The 12025-nt window shown below is 45.9% G+C and overlaps 1 protein-coding gene across 1 annotated transcript in view; it reads right to left on the bottom strand.

Annotated features, from left to right (window-relative positions):
• The window catches only part of LOC311040606 (receptor tyrosine-protein kinase erbB-4-like), a gene marked incomplete at its 3' end in the record, with an annotated part of 466936 nt that overhangs the window by 243130 nt on the left and 211781 nt on the right, over positions 1-12025 (bottom strand). The window contains exon 2 of the mRNA XM_084050936.1: positions 9480-9631. Within this exon, the coding sequence (XP_083907062.1) occupies positions 9480-9631 (152 nt within the window). The remainder of the gene's footprint in view (positions 1-9479; positions 9632-12025) is intronic.

Genomic DNA, 12025 nt, shown 5'->3' with positions numbered 1-12025 from the left:
TGGGAACTTATATACAATATGTAGTGGGGGTCCATGCTTCATCTCTTTCTAGGCTATAGGGGGTTCTTTGGCTGAAAAACGACGAAGACCCCTGCGTTAGGGACACCTTTTTGGATCTGCTATTGCCATCTGTACTGGTACCACTAGTTTGTGCGGGCAACAGGCTTAAACGGGCGCGTTTTGGCTCAACACCTTTCTCAGCGTAATGAGTGACACATTGTTGCTGTGTCATTTTTAAGGGGATCTCCGATCCACTCGGACCTCCGAGTGGTCCGAGTGGACACAAACTGACTATACAAGCATATGGTGGTATGGCAAAAATAGGCCATCTGCTATTTAGAAAGAAATAATAGAAAAACCTTGGGTGAAAAAAGTTTAAAAATTGAATAGTTTTTAACCATTTAAAAAAATATTTTCAGATGGGGTCTGCGGCCAAATATACATCAATTTAGGGTCCTTGACCTGAAAATGTTTGAGAACCACTGCGTTAGGCCAATACAATTCTTTGTTTTGTTGTAATTGCTCACAGGTTCTCATTGGAAACAAGACCGCCAGGACTTTCATGAACGACCTGTTAAAGGAATTATCCTTATCCTTAGTTTAAAGTCTCTGGGACCCAACAGCCTAAACTGCTAAATCCTCAGTGTTCATTTACTGTATGTGTGAGAGCGGTACAAAGGAACCATGCGTCCATTTGGTTCCATTTCACAGCGTAAGGGTCCATTTGGACTCCTGGTGGGTCCCGGACCATTGGTTGACAACCAGTGTAAAACTGCATTACAGTGTCTCTAAATGCAACTTCACTATGAAGTCTGCTATGCAGCACATGTGTCACATTGTGTTGAAACACAATGACAGCGCTGGTCACACAGCCATTGAACACATTGATGTTACTGTTGCTTACACACAGGAAAATATTACTAGCCATATGTTTCTATCATTATTCGCGTGTGTGTGCGTGTGTGTGCGTGCGTGTGTGTGTGTGCGTGTGCGTGTGCGTGTGTGTGTGTGTGTGTGGTGTGTGTCTTCGCTTGGCTCATATAATCCTGCATAATGTGTACTGTACATGTTTATGAACTCTGCGTGTGTAGAGTAAATATGTGTGTGTGTGCATATATTGGCTAGCTGTAAAATGCATAAGTTATTCTGTGTAGGTGTGTGTGTGTGTGTGTGTGTGTGTGTGTGTGTGTGTGTGTGTGTGTGTGTGTGTGTGTGTGTGTGTGTGTGTGTGTGTGTGTGTGTGTGTGTGTGTGTGTGTGTAATGTGTGTGTGTGTGTGTCTGTGTCCATATAATCCTGAATAAATCATACATGTTTATGGACTATATTAGTGTATACAGTAAGTGTACAGTGTGTGTATGTGCATGCGTTCGTGCGTGCACGCATACTGCATGTGTGTGTTCGATTGGAATGGCCCAGCTCACGTACCGATGCATGAATATATGTATGATTGTTCATGATTGCACATGAATCATGTATAAGTGGACGAGTGTGAGTGTGCTACTGTATGTGTGGACGCACGCACATGCACACACGTGCACGCACACACACACACACACACACACACACACACAAACACGCACGCGCCTAGGCTGCTCTCCGGCCTTGGCGCGGCGTCCACAGCACTGTCCAGCTGATTGATCAGTGTGTAATGGTAAAGTCCTTCAGCCTAGGTGACATCATTAGCCGGTCCCGGGGCCACTCCGGCCACTTGGAACCGGACTTCCCCCTCTCCCCCCCCCCCCTCCCGCTCCCCCTGAACACACCTTTTGGGAAAATGGGTCATTCTGATTGGCAGACAGAACATGGCCGGAGGAGCAGGCGAACCAGACAGAGAGAGAGAGAGAGAGAGAGAGAGAAGGAATAAGAGAGAGAGAGTTTTCTGCTAAGAAAACGACGCCAACTTCGACCAACTTTATTGACACAGAAAAGGAAAGCGGCGTTGACCTTGGATTGCGGAGGGAATTGGGCCCGGCTGTGAATTGACCTCGATGAGGCTGATGAGTGGCTCCTACTGTCTGAGTGCGAGCGCTGATAGTATTTATAAACAGCACGGGTTCCCCCGGCACCCTCGCGGCTCAATTTGGGATTTCCGACCGTAGCCCATGGGACGTCCTAGCGAAGCGGCATATTTTATCCTTAACGACCCCGCCGGCGGAACGCCGTCCCCACTATAACCACTTTAACCATTATTTTATACGTTGGCTATTCGAAAATAGCAGGTATACAAGCTCATAGCGCGGCACCGAGTGCCACGCTATACGAGCTTGTATATCTGCTATTTTTGAAAAATCGTGAAAATGTGTGCAAATCTTTGAATATATATATATATATTCTAAAGGGAACATTTCTAACTCAAATCTTTGCTTCTAGGGGGGTCCCTGGAACAACATATTTTGAGATGGGGGTCCACGGCCAAATACATAGCATATGATTTTGGGGGCCCTTGATATGAAAAAGTTTGAGAACTACTGATTATAGCATAAGTAAAAAAATAAAAACTGTTAGGATTTAGAAGACATTTGTAGAATCCGCCAGAAGCAAAGATTTGAGTGAAAATAGCAGATCTACAAGCTCGCAGTGCGGCACTCGGTGCCGGGCTACGAGCTTATATATCTGCTATTTTTTAATAGCCAAAGAAATCTAAAAATGACAATGAATGATTCGTTCCCGGTCTAAATGGGTTAACGACCCCGCCGGCTAGACGGCTCATTTCATTGAAGTGGAAACGTGTCACCCCTCCCTCACATGATAATTGGGTGGGAATGTTGATGTGTATTAAACTTGAAAAGATAAGAGTCTCTCTTAAAAAAAAGAATGCTCCATTCCCTTGGAGTATTTGCTGGTCTCCGGGGGGAGAGGGGGAATTTGCTTTTACATCTTCACCCAAATTGATGGCTGCTCAGCTGGCTTTGATGCGCGCTGGGGACCACTTAACATAATAGACGGAGGACAAAACATGATTAAATAAATAAACTGGTTCCACTCAATCCTAAATTAGCACTAAAAACAGGGGGCGCCGATTTATGTCCGCGCTACTGGGTGCGCGCGAGCTTCCAGGTTTGTTTTTTTTTGTTTGTTTTTTTGTTACTTTAATGCGGTTCATTTGGTTAATTTGGTACAAAAAAATGTACTCCATGAAGTGTAGATGTCAGAGTTTTTTTTCTTTTTCTTTTGTTGGGGATGAGTTTGTGATGGGTGCTCGTCATTTCTCCTGGGTGCTTTAGCCCCGAGGCACCCACAGTATCGGCGCCCTTGACTAAAAACATTGAGGAGGCCAGCAGTTACTGTACAGTACGCCTCGACCCGGAGCACTGGATCAGAGTAAAGATAAGTCAAGTGACCTTTCCATGAACTTATACTGCTAGAATGCTGTTCGGAAACATTTTCATATTTTACTGTATTTTTGTAGGTGCAAACTCTGTTTTTCACAGCGGTTTTCTGTGGACACATCGTTCATATAATTTCAAAAGCTTTATGCAAAGTTCATGCAACATTCAAGCACAGTGCTGGCATTAAAAAATAACATTATTTAAAGATATCCAGCACCTTTTTTGAGTCATCATTTTGAACACGAATGGTTGGTTTTGTTGCCTCAGTGTCGGTGATCTAATCTAATATGAAAGGAAATAATACAACAATGTAAAGAAATAAAGAATAGCAGGCAGATAAAATATAAAAGTAACGGGACATTTGGTGGACAGACAGTGTATGTCTGTCTGTCTGTATGTCTTAGTAATTTACAGTACTATTGATAGCTAAAGATCAGACAAGGAGGCCATAATGCTGTTATTAGACCCTGTGTCTTGGGCAACAATGGCCTTTGTTACCCTAGTTGGAGTTTCATCGGTTTGCCACAGAGGACAATGCGGCGAAAGGCCAGAAATCTATTTTTAATTTCATTAATTCAGATAATTACAGGAAACTCTAACGATCTTTCACTATTAACTTCCTGATCCGACACCAGAGAAATTGACGCCCTTCTCGCCCTCCAAAACGCCGCTTGGCACTTGCAGAATCGTAAAGAAGTGAGAAAAAAAGAGAGAATTCACTTCACCTGTTTGCTTTCCCCTGCACCATCCAATGCAATGGAGAGAGAGAGAGAGAGAGAGAGAGAGAGAGAGAGAGAGAGAGAGAGAGAGAGAGAGAGAGAGCTGTAGTCTGCAGAGCTGGGTCTAAAGCTGCTATCTCATCAATCTATCTGTCACCATCTCACCAGGCTAAAACCTACCAAAGTCTCACTATCTTCAGCCCTCACGTGCACGTGCATAAACACACACAGGCATGGGGCACACAGTGGGTGCACACATATGTGTGTGCGCGTGTACAAACACACACACACACACACACACACACACACACACACACACACACACACACACACACACACACACACACACACACACACACACACACACACACACACACACACACACACACACACACACACACACACACACACACACACAGGACATTTTTAGCACAGCAGATGTTTTTTTTTTTCCACCCGACACCAAAGTGACTTTATCATGTCTCCTTCACCTCCCCCCCCTCCCTCCTCGTGCTACCTTGCTGGCCCTGTCCATCCATTCCCTGCCCTCCTCCTCCTCGGTTGCCAGTTTCTTTTTTTAAAAGGTAACATTTGCAGCATCGGTCTGTGGCTGCATCCGTCCCTCCCTGCAGCTGTGTTGCAGACCACCCTCCCACCGACCCACCCGCATCGGCCGGTTCTTTATGAACCCATCTAATCTACTAACAGACTGTCGCTGCTACCCGCCCACACGCACGCACACACAAACGCGCGCAGCGGGTCTCACACAGTCGTACAGCGAGTACCACTGAGGCCTCCACTGGGCACCTACAGAGATACACCTATTCAGCCTGGATGTGTGTCTGGAAGTGCACGTTTGTAGGTTCTGAACCACTGTTACAGTACATACTGTGCACCAGTGGTGGAAAAAGTACTCAAATGTTTTACTTAAGTAAAAGTATCAATACTGCAATGTACTGTAGAAGTGCTCTGTTACAAGTAAAAGTCCGGAATGAAAAATGTACTTGAGTAAAAGTACAAAAGTATTGGTGTCAAAATGTACCAAAAGCGACGCGTTTTGAGTTTGTTTTGATACTTCTGAATTTGAATGCTGAAAAGTAACAGTTTTGGACCTCACGGAAACTACAAACCGATGGAGCGCGAACGAACACAGAGAAGAATTTACACCTGTAAACCCTGTGAGGTAACGATAAAAACGTGCGTGCGTTTGTTGCTTTGCAATCTCTAAAAACGGACGGTCCAAATTCAATCTCAGATTCCAGGCCCCTACGATCCCTCACTTCATGAAGTCCTCCCCTAGACCTGCAGATACGGTAACATATCTCTGCGGTCCGGCAGGAACCAGCTAACTCCAAAATGTTTCATTTTTCAGGAAATGAAAAAAAGTGGAGTTAGGAGGTTTTGTTCATCATTGATAAGAACAGCTGAATGGACCTTCAAGCTCACAATGAGGGGTGGAGGTCAAAAGGGGGTGGAGCCTGGAGTCAGCAGAACCAGCTAACTCCGGTGGAGTTTGAGGATCCAATGGAGTTAACTGGTTCTGACGGAAGCACGTTTTAATGCTTTTCATCGGTTCAATATTTCTTTTTACCAACACACAGACGTAAAGGGTGTTCAATGGGCCTGATTTATGGGGAAAAAAAAGCAAAAGCGTCAACATGGAGTTAGCTGGTTTCTGCCGGACAGCAACGATATCCATCTAGATTCTAGACTACATCTGTCCGTCTATCCGTCCGTCGATTCATAATAACGAAACACTGCCTCGCTTGATAGCGGCGGGGGCTGATCTATCCCATCCCCCAGGGGGCCAATAGGGAGTCTCTATGGCAACGGCATAGCTCCGAGCACCCCCCTCCCCCAACCCCACCGCCCCCGCCCACCAACCCCCTCCCCCCGCCCCCTCTTCCCAGATGCCTAATTGTTGCGCTAATGACGCCACGGCCTGATGGGACTGTTTATGGTGTTCATTTGGGAGCGCTGGCACGGTAATTAGAGCACACCTCACTTCATTACACAGCGGGTGGGGGGGGGGGGGGGGGGGTTGACGGGGGGAAGGGGTCGCCCGTGGCAAGCGTGTGTACGGCGCGCGGGCATAAAAAAGGCACGCGCACGCACACACACACACACACACACACACACACACACACACACACACACACATACACACACACACACACAGACACAAACACAATCACAGCACGCTCACACAAACAGAATCCCTTGGATTGATGTATGCACAATATTGCCGCTGTCGGGTGGAGGCCTTGTATGTCCTTTTTTATTATTTAAAACGTTTTTCAATAGAATTTGAGAAAATCGCCGATCTACAAGCTCAGAACGCGTCCCGATGCGATGCGTTGTGAGCTTGTACATCGGCTTTTTCCACAACCTTTGCACGACGCTGTTGTACGAGGAAGTAGGGCATTAATTTACGAGAAAACATTAAAAAGTTTAAATATGGAGATACAAGGTTTCTGATCAATGGCAACGATTTGCTTATTTGTGCACGCGACACACACATGCGCACACACGCACACGCACACGCGCGCACACACACACACACACACACACACACACACACACGCACACACGCACACACGCACACACGCACACACGCACACGCGCCCTGGGGAATGAGCTGTGGTGCTTTATGTTCATTGTGCGAGCAGCAGCAGCACCATTCATCTGCACTGCAATAACACACTGTGCTTCACACAGACACGCGGTGCATGTTGCATTACTGTGTATAATTATAATTCTACTGCATCACAGCGGGGAGCCGACCACTCTGCCGTCAGTGCAGCTCCCAGGAGCACTGTTCAAAATGCATGTCGTACACTACTGTACATCAGTGGGCTCGCAAAACTTTTTAACCCTTTAAGACCGGGGGACGCGTCCGAGTCATTTTTTCACGATTTCTTTGGGCTATTCAAAAATAGCAGATCTACAAGCTCACAGCGCGGCACCGAGTGCCGCGCTGTGAGCTTGTAGTTTTGCAATTTTTTGAAAAATCGTGAAAATGTGTGCAAATCTTTGAATATATAAATATTTTTTAATTTGTAACTCAAATCTTCTCTTTTGGGATTCTACAAATCTTCTAAATCCTAACAATTAAAAACATTTTTTTTAAATGATGTTGCTATAACATCAGTGGATTCTCAAACTTTTTAATGTCAAGGACCCCCAAAATGATATGTATTTGGCCGCCGACCCCCATCTCAAAATATTTTGTTCCAGGGACCCCCAGAAGCATAGATTTGAGTTGTTCGCTTTAAAAATATATATATATTCAAAGATTTGCACACATTTTCACGATTTTTCAAAAATAGCAGATCTACAAGCTCATCGCGCGGCACTCGGTGCCGCGCGATGAGCTTGTAAATCTGCTATTTTTGAATAGCCCAAAGAAATCACAAAATTACACACAGATGCGTTCCAGGTCTTAATGGGTTACATTTCAAGGGCCCCCACCAGCCTCACGGGTTCCATTTGGTTCCGATTGTACGCTCTCAGAGTTGCAGAGCTTGTAAAGGGTCGATTTGGAACCCTGAGGGTCCCTGGACCCCCACTTTGAGAACCAACGGCTGTACATTATGTCCTCCTACACTAAAATCCAGAGTGTTCACTTAACTCTTGAGTGTGTAAAAACGTGTGTCCATGTTTTGATTAGGCCAAACATGGAGCCAGAGTCCCCCAGGGATCAACACTATGGGCTCCCTCCTTTTCCCCCCCTCTAGCAGTGGCGTAGCCAGGATTTTCATTTTGGGCAGGAGCAAAATGTTGCGAAGGGGGGGGGGGGTAGCTATTGCACCGTAATACAAGATTACAAGAAAGTGAATACAATTATGCAACTATTATGCAACTATTATCAATGTATGGTTTTCCAACGCATTCTGACTCCCAAGACGGCAAGCAGACTTCTTGTGACGGCGTACTAAAACGTACATTGACACGTGCACTGTTCGAATCCACGTTGGGTTAGCTCTTGCTGCTAAAAGCGTTAGCCTCTACATTGTTTACTCGTTAATGCAGTGGAGCAGAGTGTCGCACGACGCTGCTACTCCGACATTCCAGCTCTTTATGTGCCATCTCACCGCAGGTCAAAAAGTACATTATTTAAAGTCTTTTCAAGTTGAGAAACAAGGCGAGCCGGCTCTCTCAGTGAATCACAAGGTTGTTGGAGCTGTGTGTGTGCGTGTGTGTGTGCGCGCGTGTGCGTGTGCGTGTGTGTGTGTTGGAACTGTCAGAGATCGAGGCATAGCACATTTAAAATCCTGCTCACATCCCCTGGTATGGACTCGTTGTATATATAAAATGAAGAAAACAAATTGCCCTGTCTGTCCTTATCCACGTCCCCTCAGTGGGTCGACCAACAGATCTTAAAATTGCACATATACTGTAAGCATGGACCATTGGCATCTGCAGGGAGCGAGGAGGCAGATTTATCACTTTCCCCAAATTGAAACTGTTTATTAGCATTTCTGTGAACTCTCGCTCAATTAAGAGTGCAGTGGGCGGAGCCGGGGGAGTGAATCACAGGGAGCAGTGCCAGGGTTAATTGATCAGCAGGTGTTTCCAATTTGCTCGGTGCATAACCCTAGTCCGCGGGAAAAAGACTGACGGAGTATGGAGTCCCTACACTGTAGGGAGAAGTTTGGAACGTGAAAACATGGCAACGCCCACGTGGCATGTCCAAGTTAGTCCTCCAAACCGCACACTAACGTAACATTGTCGAGATGTGCTTTGGAGTAAAACAAAATAAAAAGAAAGAAGTGCACCCGTAACGGGATTTGAACCTGTGATCTTGGGAACATCGACCTGACGTCTTAACACATTAAAAATGTCTCTGATAGAAAGGGGGTGGCCCCCTTCATCATCTCTGTGTGTGTGTGTGTGTGTGTGTGTGTGTGTGTGTGTGTGTGTGTGTGTGTGTGTGTGTGTGTGTGTGTGTGTGTGTGTGTGTGTGTGTGTGTGTGTGTGTGTGTGTGTGTGTGTGTGTGTGTGTGTGTGTGTGTGTGTTCATACTTGGAAGCCTCGGTAATGTCCATAAATCAGTTGTGAGAGGCCTGCAGATTGCAGGAATGCCTAAGTCAAGAGCTGAGGCATTGGCAAAATTCTGTTCAGTGTCTGTGATAATTGGCAGTCGCCATATATGGAGGAGGCAATGCTTAGCTATATCCGTGAGTCTGTATCCTGTTGTTGAGCTTTGCCAAGTTTGTGCATCTCTGTCATGTCTGTTAGTGTTCAAGAATTTCTTGTTAAAATGTGAACGCATATAAAGATGTTAAATGTGTGTGTGTGTGTGTGTGTGTGTGTGTGTGTGTGTGTGTGTGTGTGTGTGTGTGTGTGTGTGTGTGTGTGTGTGTGTGTGTGTGTGTGTGTGTGTGCGCGCGTGTGAGTGTGTGCGTTGACATTGACGTTGTTCCTACCTTGAGGAAGGACAGGTTGCGGTTGCGGTCGATGCTGGTGATCTCCAGGTTGCCCATGACCACCTCACAGTTCTCGTAGCGCTTCTTCAGGGTGCGGTACTGCTGGTCCAGGTCCGACAGCGTGCTCAGCTTGTTCTCTGTGCCGGGGCACACTGAAAGGGACAGAGAGAGAGAGAGAGAGAGAGAGAATGTTCAAGTTCCAGTGTACTGTATCACAGTGGTTCTCTAAGTGGGGTCAAGGGGGGGGGGGGGGGGGGGGGGGGGGGTCTTGAGGGGGATCCAGGGGGTCCCCAGCGAAATGTGTTAATATTGGGTCAAAATAAGCTTAACCACTTTAACACTATATACATTAGCTATTTCTTTTTTAAATCGTGACATTTTAACAACACAAATCTTGTGTGTGGGTCCCCGCCACAAAATGGGGGCAGGGTGGGGGGGGGGGGGGGGGTCCTAGCCAAATAAATATAAATTTGGGGGTCCTTGAGACATGAAAAAGTTTGAGAACCACTCCTGTATCAAACTGCAGATGCCCGGGCCTGATACAAGTAAATCCATTTGCGTGTCACCAGTGTTGGGACTAACGTGCTACTAACGTAACGCGTTACGTAACGCAACTACTTTTTGAGGTAACTAATAACGTTACTAGTTACCTTTTCCAATTCAGTAACGCCGTTATAGTTACTGTGATTTAAAGGGTGCGTTACTGCGTTACATTATGTGATCCAACTGAACTGTCTCCCCCGCGGAGCAGCTTGCCTGTCATCTAAACAGCCCAGGCAGGCTTGGATGGATACAGGCAAATTCAAGAAATCCCTCTCACTCTCAGAGCCGGCGCGCCCTATTAGGCAGAGTAGGCAGTTGCCTAGGGCGCCACTAGGGGGGGGGCGCAAAAAAAAAAAAAACTTTTTTTTTTTTTTTTTTTTCAGAATCTAGGTGGCGCTGTGGCAGAAAACAGTGGCGGTGCGGGGGGGGGGGGGGGCGCCAGGAAAAATATTGCCTAGGGCGCCAAATTACCTAGCACCGGCACTGCATCACTCTAACTTGAGAAAGTGAAAGTGGCCAGAGAGAGAGGAGTGATGATTGGTTAACAGGGGGTAAAATGTCAGCCTGAGCCAATCAGAGACAGAGTTGGGCGGGTCTTGCCATACACAGACCCTCCCTTGCTAACACACACACACACACACACACACACACACACACACACACACACACACACACACACACACACACACACACACACACACACACACACACACACACACACACACACACACACACACACACACACACACAGTCTCAGCTGAGCGACAGCGCAGCGTTAGTTTGCAGCTTGGAAATATAACCATTATTTAGAATTTGTGGGGATAAAGGGCGCTAAAAACATTGCAGTGACAGAAAACATTGTCCACATCGAGTAACAGCAATGCTAATCTCCTGAAGCACCTAACTAAAGTACATGGGGTTATAAAACTAGTCGCCAAAGAAGACCCCTCCGTCTCCACCGGCAGTGATCTAGATGGAGCTACAACATCGCCACAGCATGTCACCCAGAGTCAACTAAACAGATTGATTGCCAGGTATGTTGTTGAGGAGGACATGCTTCCCAATCGCAACGGTTGAGTTTGTTGCCTTCAGAGAACTAGTGAGCAAAAAAAGCAGTGAAAGCAGCAGGGCCACTACAGTGCAGAAAGACGTTTAATTGTTCCACTACATTTCATAATGACTACAATGGTCTTTTCTCTCACTGTGCCACAGAGCAACACTAAAACTCTGTGGAAATAATATATACATTTTTATTTTATTTTATACATTTTTTCTTCTTTAAAAAAAAAAGTAAAGTAAAGTAACTACTGTAGTTACTAGTTACTTTCATAATTTAGTAACTAGTAAAGTAACTAATTACGTTTTTTGGAGCAGTAACTAATAACTATAACTAGTTACTTTTTAAAAGTAACTTGCCCAACACTGCGTGTCACATATTATAGCACCATTGTTCAGATATGCATACAGCATACAGCATATCTGATGTATTTCTCTCACATGTGTGTGTGAGAGAAAGACGGAAGTGGAACCATTTGTCAGATATGCATACAGCATGCAGTATCTCTGATGTATTTCTCTCACATATGTATGTGTGAGAGACAGACGGAAGTGGAACCACTGGTTCAAACAGCTCCAGTGTATAAGGAATAGACATGTAAGGGAAGAAGACATGTAAGGACCAAACACAAAAAAAAAGAAGAAAGCTTTTGAAAGAAGAAGGAAAAGCAGTATATCGACCCAAATATGACAAGACCACGCGAAAAAGTCAGACAGAAGAAACAGCAGAGTCGTCAGGCAGAGGAAGAGCGAGACGGTGAAACGCTCGGTTCAAATGGGAAAAAAGAGAGCGAGATGACAGCGAGGTTATAGAAGCGCCCACGGACAGAAGGGCAGGCGAGGGGAAGCGCGTAGGTGGAGGAAGAAAGAGGAATCGGGGGGTGTTGGGGTGGTGGTGGTGGTCACGGCAGTTTGCTGAAAAGAGACTGTAGCCCTCGTCCAATTAA

Source organism: Gymnoscopelus microlampas (assembly GCF_963454915.1).
Source record: "Gymnoscopelus microlampas genome assembly, chromosome: 24".
NCBI classification, from domain to species: Eukaryota; Metazoa; Chordata; class Actinopteri; order Myctophiformes; family Myctophidae; genus Gymnoscopelus; species Gymnoscopelus microlampas.
Note: the sequence above shows the minus strand (reverse complement) of the source record. Positions and strands in the feature narration are given on the sequence as shown.